The following is an 11,110-nucleotide window of genomic DNA, read 5'->3' on the forward strand; positions in this document are numbered from 1 at the left end:
ACTTTATAATGAATATGGTTCCTGGCTGGCACAGCCCGGCCCACGTGGCTCAATGGTTGTGTCGACCTGCGAACTAGGAGGTCATGGTTTCAATTCCCAGTCAGGGCACATGCCCGGGTTGAAGGTGCCGATACCCCCTGTGTGTGCGTCAACCTACCGTGTCTCTCCCCCATCGATGTTTCTCTCTCTCCCCCTCCCTTCTACTCCCTCTAAAAATCAATGGAAAAATACCCCTGGATAAGGATTAACAACAAGAAGGTCCACCAGTTCCTCTCCCCAGGGAAAGCCACTTTAAGTTTGATATTTATCTTTCCAAATTTTTACCTTACTTATATGTACCTCTGCAACTTGTTTTTTTTTTACTTTATAATGAATATGGTTCCATGTCAGTATGTCTTTCATTTTTCTTAGTGCTGACACCTTATTTCATTCTATGGATGTACCATCATTTAACCAGTCCTGAATTAATAGACCTTTGGGTTATTCCACTTTTTCACTCTTAGGAGGTTCAGAAAAGTGTATAGTATGCTATTTATTTTACTGTTGCAGTAGGCTGAAAAATGGCCCCTCAAAAGTTATGCACACCTAATCCCTGGAACTTATAAATGTTACCCTTTATGGCAAAACTTTGCAGATATGATTAGGTTAAGGCTCTTGAAATGTCAAGATTACCCTGAATTATCCAGGTGGGCCCTAAATGCAATCACATGTACCCATATAAGAGAAAAGTAGAGGGTGACTAAACATACACACACACACATAAAAGCTATGTAAAGATGGAGCAGAGGGAGATACGAAGATGCTTGCCTCAACACTGGAGTGATGGGGCCACAAACCAAGGAAGGAGTGCTGGCAGGCAACATAAACTGGAAGAGAAGGAACTCTCCCCTAGAGCCTATGAGGCAGTGCAGCAGCCTTGCCAATACCTCGATTCAGCCCAGTGATGCAGACTTCAAATTCTGGGCTCCAGAACTGTGACAGAATTCATTTCTATTATTCTAAGCTGCCCAGTTTGTGCTAATTTGTTACAGCAGCCACAGGAAACTGAGACATTCATAAATCTCTATGTTCTCTATAAACTCTAGAAGCTCACACAAGCTGGTAAGAATGACTGCCTCCAGAGAAGAGAACTGAAAGATGGGCCTAGAAGTCAGGGGGAGGCTTTTCAGTCCACACCCTTTTGTTCCTTTTGGATTTTAGTACCAAGTGTACATCTACCTACCATCAAAAAATCAAACAAAATTTTAAAAATTCGTGCAGAAGTAAAACAAACACATCCCTTTTCCTTTTTATCTTCTTAATCTCCATAGATTTTTATTGCCTTGAATCTCTAGTGTCAGCTGGTTATAAACACTTATAGAAGCTGACTTATTCTGCTCTAAGTCTTGAAGTGAAATTATCTTCTTTTCTTATATTGCCTACGGAATTCAGAGTAGGTGTGCAATAAGTTGAATTTGGTTTTACGTTACCTCCTCACTGTGTGCCCTATTGCTGCAGCTCCTGTGAGAACAGGAAGGGACTGCAGCTTCAATTCCTTCGAGTCTCTCTCTATAGCACACACACTCATTCAGTGGACTGGCTTACATTTAAATTGTTCTTTCTATTCTCGTTTAGGAATTGAAGTGGGGAGGGGGAAAGGAAGAGGAAAAACATTTACAATTAAATTTGGGTGGATTCCATGTGAATATGATTTGCCTCCAATGCTGTAAACACTCATGTGTTTGTTGTATTAATTGGATATCAAAAATATAAAATGTTATCTAGTTGCAGAAAAATACTAGTTCTAAGTCAAGAAGTGCTCTAAGAAAAATATATATTTACTAGTTTTTTCCTTAAAACTAAAAGCAATGCCTCTATAAGCTTCAAGGGAGGGCAGCCACTACTTGCTTATTTATAGTTCCTTTCCACAGTACCTGTTACAGAGCCAGACAATGTATACAAGAGATTGATAAAGCATGCTTGAAAGCTGAGAAATTTTTTAAAAATATATACTTTATCGATTTTTTACAGAGAGGAAGGGAGAGGGATAGAGAATTAGAAACATTGATGAGAGAGAAACATCGATCAGCTGCCTCCTGCACACCCCCTACTGGGGATGTGCCGGAAACCAAGGTACATGCCCTTGACCTGAATCGAACCTGGGACCCTTCAGTCCACAGGCCGACGCTCTATCCACTGAGCCAAACCGGTTAGGGCCTGAGAAATTTTTTTAAGTGATTGTAGAGCAAAGTGTGACAACAAAAATCACACATTTACTTTCACATGAATAGTGATAAAAATAATAACTCCAACTCTGAATTAAGACATTACTGTTTAATAAAAGCTAAGTTTATTTTTTTTAAAAAGGAAAGGAATCCATCAATTCTTGAAGCCTCTGTGTATCTATAAATCTTCAGACCTTTAAGGTTGAATTGTGTAAAAGTGCCAATATTCAACTGTTTTTAATGCACAAAAAGAGCAATTTCATATGATTCCACTTAATATAATGTTCAGTCCAGTAAGTAATTCATGGTCAATAGGATCCTGAAAGGCTCACTGTAGCTAATTTATTTTTTAAGCCCTTACCCCAGGATATGTTTTATTGATTTTAGAGACAGAAAAATATAGATTGGTTGCTTTCTGTACGTGCCCCCACCAAAACCTAGGTATGTGCACTGACCAGGAATTGAACCAGCAACGTTGTAGTGCACGGGACGACACTCCAACCAACTGAGCTGTACCAGCCAAGGCTGTAGCTAAATACTTAATGTCACTGAGGTGCCTTTCAAAGTGAAGTCTTTATTATGCTGTTTCTGCTTTTCTGCATAAAGGGGGAAAATTGCATTAGAAAAGTTTGTTCTTCCCTTGGTCATTTTAAACTCAAAATGCATTTTCCACTAAAATAAAATGTGGATAGAGCTCCAGGCTAGACCACAAGAACTATCTACCTTGCTGCTGTTAAATACTTAATATTTGCCACCAAGCAAAAAAACTATTGCAATAATAATATAAATTAAATAAATAAATTAGATTAGAAATAACTGCATGGCCCTTGAATATTGCTTGAAAAGAATGGACTTATTTAAGCTAGATAAATTTCTCCACTCACCAAGAGAGGTTTTTTTTGGATAAATCATATTTCTCAAAGGAATTTTTGGACATTTTCAAAGTGACTAGTGGTATTTTTTCTATACCTGATTTAACTTTAAAAGATGAAATGGCTTTGCTATCCCTTAATTTACATTCTACTAGCAATAATGAGACACAATCATGTGTCTAATAAAAGATGAAATGGCTTTGCTATCTCTTAATTTACATTCTACTAGCAATAATGAGACACAATAATGAGACACAATCATTATTTACTTTTTATAAAGTAAAAATCTACATTACACTTACATTTAAAAAATTTTATTTATTGATTTTTAGAGAGAGAGAAACATCAATGTGAGAGCAGAACATCGATCAGCGCCTCCTGCATGCTCCCCACCTGGGATCAAGCTGGCAACCTGGGCATGTGCCCTGACCAGGAATCGAATCTGCAACCCTTCAGTGAATGGACAACGCTCAACTTACTGAGTCACACTGGCCAGGGATATACTTGCATTTTTAAAAAACTCTAGGTAAGTCATGATTCTGAATGAAATATTCTACCTAAAAAGTCTCTTCCATAAAATCTTTCCTGGTCACTTACTCAATGTTCTGTACTACCCACATACACACAATTTGTTTCTTATTTTCTGTGATATTTCTTTTACCCCTCCTTGCTATCTAAGGATTTGTCTAAACATTTATACATACACTAGAGGCCTGGTGCACGAAAATTCGTGCACTCAGAGGGGTCCCTCAGCTTGGCCTGCGCCCTCTCGCAGTACGGAACCCCTTGGGGAATGTCTACCTGCTGGCTTAGGCTTGCTCCGCGAGGGATTGGGCCTAAGCTGGCAGTCAGACATACGTCTGGCAGCCTGGGAGCCCTCCGGGGATGTCCAACTGATGGCTTAGGCCCGCTCCCCGCAGGGCCTAAGCCGTAGTCGAACATCCTTAGCACTGCCAAGGAAGCAAGACAGGCTCCCGCCACGGCTGCTGTGCTTGCAGCTGTCAGCCGGGCTTGTGGCTGAGCAGAGCTCCCCCTGTGGGAGCGCACTGACGACCAGGGGGCAGCTCCTGCATTGAGCGTCTGCCCCCTGGTGGTCAGTGCATGTCATAGCACCCAGTCATTCCCAGTCGTTCCACCATTAGGGTCAATTTGCATATTACCCTTTTATTATATAGGATACCCCTTACCAGAACATAACCTCCTGCAGAGATCATGTCTCCTTTACCCTCAGCACTGGGCTTTGACCATAGTTGGCTTTCAATAAAAATAAGTCAGCCCGGCCAGTGTGGCTCAGTGGTTGAGTGTTGACTCATACACCGAGAAGTCATTGGTTTGGCTCCCAGTAAAGACACATGCCCATCTTGTGGTCTATCCCCAGTAGGGGCGTGCAGTAAGCAGCCAATCAATGCTCTCTCTCTTCCCATCTCTCTAAGAATCAATAAAAAGATATTTTATTGTGTGTGTTTTTGTTAATCCTCACCTGAGGACAATTTTCCCCTCCACTGATTTTCTATATGCAGCTCCAGGGGAATGAACCTGCAACCCAGGTAGATGCCCTTAACTGGGAATCAAACCCTTGACCCTTTGGTCTGTTAATCAATGCTCTAACCACCAAGCACACTGGCCAGGGCAATAAAAACATACTTTTAAAAAAGTAAAATAAAATTATAAGTCAAACCCGCCTTCTGCTTTAGGTGAAAACAGATGACATTGAGCTCAACCAACTCCTATCTATAATTACAATTCATAAGCCTAGATATGGGGGAATACACATGAGACTGGGGACCATTAATAGTTCTGCTATTGACTACCTCTGCTATTTTAAATAAATCAAGAATCACTGAACCCTAGCCAGTTTGGCTCAGTGTTTGGAGCATCAGCCTGCAGATTGAAGGGTCCCAGGTTCAATTCCGGTCAAGGGCATAAAATCCCAGTAGGGGTGGGCAGAAGACAGCTGATAAATGATTCTCTCTCATGATTGATGCTTCTCTCTCTCTCTCCTCCACTCCCTTCCTCTCTGAAATCAATAAAAATATACTGAAATGGAAGCATGGAACGGAGTGTGGAATCTCGGAGAGAAGGCGGTGGGAGGGTGGGAATCAACCAAGGACCTTGTATGCATATATGCACGGCTCATGGACACAGACAATGGAGTGGTGAAGTCCTGGGGTCTGGGGCGGGCTGGAGGGGGTTAATGGGGGAAAAAAGGAGACATATATAATACTTTCAACAATAAAGATTATTCTTTTATATATTTTTTATTGATTTTTTACAGAGAGGAAGAGAGAGGGATAGAGAGAGAAACATCGATGAGAGAGAAACATCGATCAGCTGCCTCTTGCACACTCCCTACTGGGGATGTGCCCGCAACCAAGGTACATGCCCTTGACCGGAATCAAACCTGGGACCCTTGAGTCCGCAGGCCGACGCTCTATCCACTGAGCCAAACTGGTTTCGGCTAAAGATTATTCTTTTAAAAAAGATGCTTAAGGCCATAAATTTTTAGGATCAGAACTTTGTACCTACCAAGTTTTCTCTGACACCCAGCATTTGGTAATCATTTACCATCTTAACCACCAAGCACCTGTATGCAAAACCCTCATGTTATGAGGATACAGGAATCGGCTTTAAACGAACACTAAAATTACAGGCTATCATCTCTTCACGGAAGCCTCCCATTCCAAGTAAGAGTGGAATCTAAAAAGGCATACCACAGAAACTGGTCATTTCAAGTTTGGCTATTAGGGGTTCTTTTTGTGAGCTTTAAAGTAAAAAGCAGGGATAGAAATTCTGGTAGTCCTTTTCAATAACGATCAGGAATGTTCCACTCATGCTCCTACTACTCCTTATAAACTTATAAACAGTAGGTGATAAATAATTTCCCAAAATCAGATCTAAACGGGGGGTGGGGGGGTGGGTGGGGAGGGGAGCATTTAGCTCAGGATGAGTACAAAAAATAAAAATGGGTTGGATTGTAATTAGTTAGGTCAGAAATAGGGTCAAAGTCCCCTCTTTTAGAGAAAAGAATTAGATATACAACAGATAAATTGGCCTCACTCGGCAACATTGTCCAACAGAACTTTCTATGGTGATGAAAAGTTCTATATCTGCACTGTTCAGTAGCCACACTGTAGCCAAAAAAACACACTGTGACTGTTGAGCACTTGAAATGTGGCTAGTGTGACTGAGAACAGAATTAATTTTATTTAATTTTAATTAACCTAAATTTAAATATTTAAAGCCAAATGTGACCAGTGGCTACGTAGCCATACCGGACAGTGCAGCTCTAGGTGCTCTAAGTCAGTGTTTCTCAACCTGAGGCAATTCCTCCCACCCCGAGAAAACAACTGCTCCATCTGGACAGGCTTTTGGTGGTCACACGCGGAGGGGGAGGTTTGCTCCTGGCATCCAGGGGGCAGAGGCCAGGCATGCAGCTAAATATTCTACAATGCACTCAACAGCCTCCCACAACAGAGAATTATCCAGCCCAAAATGTCAGCAGTGCTAGTTTGGAAAACCCTGCTCTAAGTTTACTCAAGGTTGGAATTAAAGTAAATGCAAAACAAACAGCAATACACCTTGTCTAAACATAATACCCAGGAAGAATGGGATTTTCCAAACAACAGGAAAAGGTCTGGGTGGTTCTACTAACTTAAAGTAGCAGGTTTTTACTAAAAAGTATATGTTGGTGTGTTGAATAACTTATTAAGACCTTCAGCATCAGAATAATTACTTCCTGTGGCATTTTAACACTTGAATATTAACATAAGTAAGCATTGTGAGATTATGCTATAGGGCCTCTTTCTTATCCATTAGACATACCGTATTGGGGGGCTAAGGCTTCCATTCCTGCTCTTCTAGTTTGAATACCTGGCCCCTTCAATTAACCTATCTGGTCTCTTGAGACATCATTAATTTCAGATACAAGAAGAAAACTGATACTATTGTGAAAAAAAGACAAGAATATGTCATCACAGGTCTGCACATCTACATATCACCTAACAAAACAAAAAAAGCAAGAACACAATTATATTTGGACCAAGGAAATGCACTGAGTGCTTCCACTGAATGATAGCATACTACATTTTAAAGTGAGAGATTACTCGGTATTTTAGAGGATGGGTATCAAATAACGTTGTGGTGTCTGTAAGCAGTATAAATTATGCAAGGATTCGTTTAAATGAGATCATTCAGAACTGCTCAAATAGTTCTCAAATTTATAAAGTAGAATTTAGCTCGGAAAACTCTATTCCTCAAAGAAACAGGAATGGGCACAATTCAAGGTTTTAAATTTAAACTATTTTTCAGAACTCAAAATCCTGCTATTAATATTATAGCAATGCTTTATTCTTTTCTGCCCACTCAGCACCAAGAGAAATTGTTCATTACATGTAAGGCCCTCTACTGCTTCATAAAATGTAAAAATAAGACACAATCTTAGTTCTGAAAAACTTACATTCAGAATTTCCACACTGGCCTAAGGCAGAATCTTCCAACCCACACATTTTGAATTCCTAAAAGATCACTGCAGTTTTTGTGAATGCTCCAGCCTTAAGAACTTCGGAGTTTCAGTACCTCTTCAGATCTTCATTTGGAGAATTTAAGATTTTTTTATCACCAATTAACATTTAGAGAGCGAGCAACCACTCTAATCTACCAATCAAACGTCAGAAAAGTAATAATTAAAGCAGGATTCCAACCCACTCTGGTTTGCAGATTTGCCGACAAAGAACTTTTCTTGGAGGAAAGATCACCCCAGTTCTTTAGGTTTTTAACTGATATGACAAAAGCCTACCCCAAATTGAAAAGAAGACACTAAAGGGACATTTTGCACATTATTTTGTATTCAACTATTGATGTTACACACATGATCTAGACCAGGGTGCCCTCAACCTCAGCACCACTGACATTTTGAGCAGGTAATTCTCTGGTATAGGGGTTGTCCTGTGTAATGTAGGGTGTTTGGCAACAGCCCTGGCCACCACCCACACAGGGCTAGCAGCTCCTCTCTTACCCCCTCGTTACCATAATAAAAAATGTCTCCAGACATTGCCAGATGTCCCCTGGGAAACAAAACTGCCCCGGTTGAGAACCACTGACCTAGACTACAACTCCAAGTACCCGAAGGTGGATCACTGTGCTAATCAAAAGCCTGGAAAGACTTTATTCCTACCCAGAAAAACATGTAACATTCACCAGAAAGGCAGTGGAAGAAAAACATTCCTTTTTAATTTCCTTGATCGCATACTCCAAAATGTATGAGAAACAGCCTAGGTGTGGGTTATACCACTGTGGGCACACGGAAGACATCAGGCTGAACTTGTACAATCTTCCCTCCAACTCTCCAGAGACAAGTTAACAAATCCACAGCAGCTGTTGGCACTGACAAATGACAACATATGTTACTTCTGCCAGTTCAAAATTAAAAGCAGTTCTAAAGCACTGGATTTGCTCCTGAATTCTACATGTATGAGATATTGGGTCTGGACGAGCAGTCTCCCCAGTTTGAACAGGAAGACGCTAAGGGAGGGCACAGTGTCAGGTTCTGAAGGTAGGCATCCACGAAGAGATCCAAGCACCGGTGGTCATTTACAAGCCCGAAACCCGGGACAGTGAGAACCCATTTCACACGCCAGTGCGGTCGGCCAGGTACACCACGCTACGGTTCCCCCGAGGGGAAGCCAGGGGAGAGCGCTGCCACCGGGAGATTTCGGAGGGACCCGAGGGTCTCCCCGCCCCAGCCCCCGACAGGCGAGCTAGAAATGTGCGGAGCAGCAGCAATCCTCAAAAAGAAACTCGCAGCCTACCCAAGACTCACCCCTTCCTTGACCTCCGGGGTCTTAATTTGCGTTCACAAACTACAGCATCGAGATCACGCGGGGAACGTGTTAAACACGCAGGTCCCGGCCCCGCCCCCTAAAGGTTTGGACTCCCGGACGAACACCTGGATTTTTACCACGGACTTCTGGGCACGCGGAAACGGGAACACCGCTGCTTTCCCGCTTTTCCTTCCGAACTTGGAAACCACAGAAAACCTACGGGTTTGCAGCTGGCTCCCAAACACCTGGGGCTTCTTTCCAGGCGCTTCTGGGGCGAGCTCTGTCATCCCGATGGACTAGCCGAGCGCTGAAGGCCGCAAGGTCGGCCCCGCACAGGGCTCGTGCGCTCGTGGCCCGGGCAGAACCCGGCCCAGCCTCCCTCGGCCCACGGGGACCCGAGAGGCTCCCGGCCCCGTGACGTAACCAGACCCCTCGCGGGCAGGCCTCCTCAGGACGGGCCCGTTAACCCCCCCGGCCCCTCTCCAGTCACAATGGCAGCTCGCGACAGGGAAACAGTCAGTCGCCCCGGAGGTGGAGAACCCGGGTCGCAGCGCCGCCTCCCGCCTCCGGTACGAACCTTGTCCAGGGACACGTCCATGGTCGAGGCGGCCGGCGGAGCCCGAGGGAGGCGCGCAGTCCCAGGCGCCACTTCCGCCTCCCGTGCCCCGCCGCCGTTTCCACGCTGGCAGCGCTGACGTCCCCGCGCCGGCGGCCGGCGGGGAGGAGAGGAGGAGGAGCAGCCCCAGGCTCCGCCGGGTGGAGGATCGGCGAGAGGCCGGGGGCGGGGCGCGGCGGGGCGGGGCCCTGGAAGTGGGCGGGGCCCTCTGGGCATCCGTACCTGGCCGTCACGTCGGGCAGCCCTAACGCTCCCAGTTGAGAGGGGGAGAATGAACGGTGGAGCCGTTCCAAACTCTTTTCAGAAGCCTGTCTCAGGCGTCAGGGTAGAAGTATATACAAATAAGCGATAATGCATGCAGAAAATGCAGAAACTACTAGTTACGCGCCCGTACCGCCAAGCCCAGGCTCCCAAATTATCTCCAGTCAACACCTGTCAGGAATGGAACAGTCCATTCACCAAAGAAAGGGCGAGACAGCACCTCTGCGCACGCGCAGGATCCCCAGTTTCCTAGGTGCTCCGTGATTTGCGAGTTTCAGGTCTTGGGTTCCCAAAAGACTGCTGCTCGGGAATGGCACTGATCAGAGCCGAGGTATTTGTCTCAGACCTTACTGTAGAATTCTAGACGGAAAAGACTTTGAGACAACTGGTCCAGCCTCCTCCTTCATGTCAAGCCCCAATTATGACTTGTTAGGTGATAATAATGGTAACAGATCACCTGCTGCTGGTAGAGATTATCTCCGTTCCTCAGTGCCAATCTAGGTAGGACCCAGACCCAACACCCTGACTACAGCGTCCCTACACTACACACACACTGCCCCTATAACTGCTCCACACCTGATATACAATTATAATGTGTTTTTTTAAGGAATGGGAGAGGCCATACATTTTACTAGTATTTTTCTAAAAGAGGGAAACTGAAATAGACTAGTCTACCACGGTTGCAATCAGTAAAGCCAGAAGATCGATGATGTTAAAACCATTTCTTTTGTCTCCTGTTTTGTGTACATCTCTTCCGAAATTTGTGTAAAGGGTTGGGTCACATTTTAAGTGTAGACACTTATCCAAAGAGGATATAAAGATGACCAACAAACTTATGAAAAATATGCTCAACATCACTAATCACCAGAGAAATGCAAATTAAAACCACAATAAGATACACTTCACAACTGTCAGAATGGCTATCATCAACAAATAACAAGTGTTGGTGAGTATGTGAAGAAACGGAACCCTTGTGCACTGTTGATGGAAATGCAGATTGGTACATGGAAAATAGTAGGGAGGCTCCTAAAAAAAAAATGGAACTGCCTTATGACCCAGGGATTCCACTTCTGGGTATATATCCAAAGAACCCAAACCACTAATTCAGAAGAACATATGCACCCCAATGTTCAATGCAGCATTATTTACAATAGGGAAGCAACCCAAGTGCCCACCAATAAATGAGTAGATAAAAAAAAAAGTGGTGGTGCCCTAACCGGTTTGGCTCAGTGGATAGAGCGTTGGCCTGCGGACTCAAGAGTCCCAGGTTTGATTCTGGTCAAGGGCATGTACCTTGGTTGCGGGCACATCCCCAGTAGGGGGTGTGCAGGAGGCAGT

The 11,110-nt window shown here is 44.0% G+C and overlaps 1 protein-coding gene across 4 annotated transcripts in view; it reads right to left on the reverse strand.

Annotated features, from left to right (window-relative positions):
* Positions 1-10,011, reverse strand: part of PDXDC1 (pyridoxal dependent decarboxylase domain containing 1) — a 45,773-nt gene extending 35,762 nt beyond the window's left edge. For 2 of the 4 annotated variants that reach the window (XM_028145477.2, XM_008141558.3), the window contains exon 1: positions 9,473-9,634. In XM_028145477.2, the coding sequence (XP_028001278.2) occupies positions 9,473-9,493 (21 nt within the window). In that variant the 5' untranslated portion in view covers positions 9,494-9,634. Of the gene's footprint in view, positions 1-8,894; positions 8,934-9,472; positions 9,635-9,992 lie in introns of those variants that run through there. The other 2 variants (XM_054714757.1, XM_054714756.1) reach the window with 2 other exon arrangements.
* Between the last annotated feature and the right edge of the window lie 1,099 nt (positions 10,012-11,110).

This window comes from Eptesicus fuscus, chromosome 4 (genome assembly GCF_027574615.1).
Source record: "Eptesicus fuscus isolate TK198812 chromosome 4, DD_ASM_mEF_20220401, whole genome shotgun sequence".
NCBI classification, from domain to species: domain Eukaryota; kingdom Metazoa; phylum Chordata; class Mammalia; order Chiroptera; family Vespertilionidae; genus Eptesicus; species Eptesicus fuscus.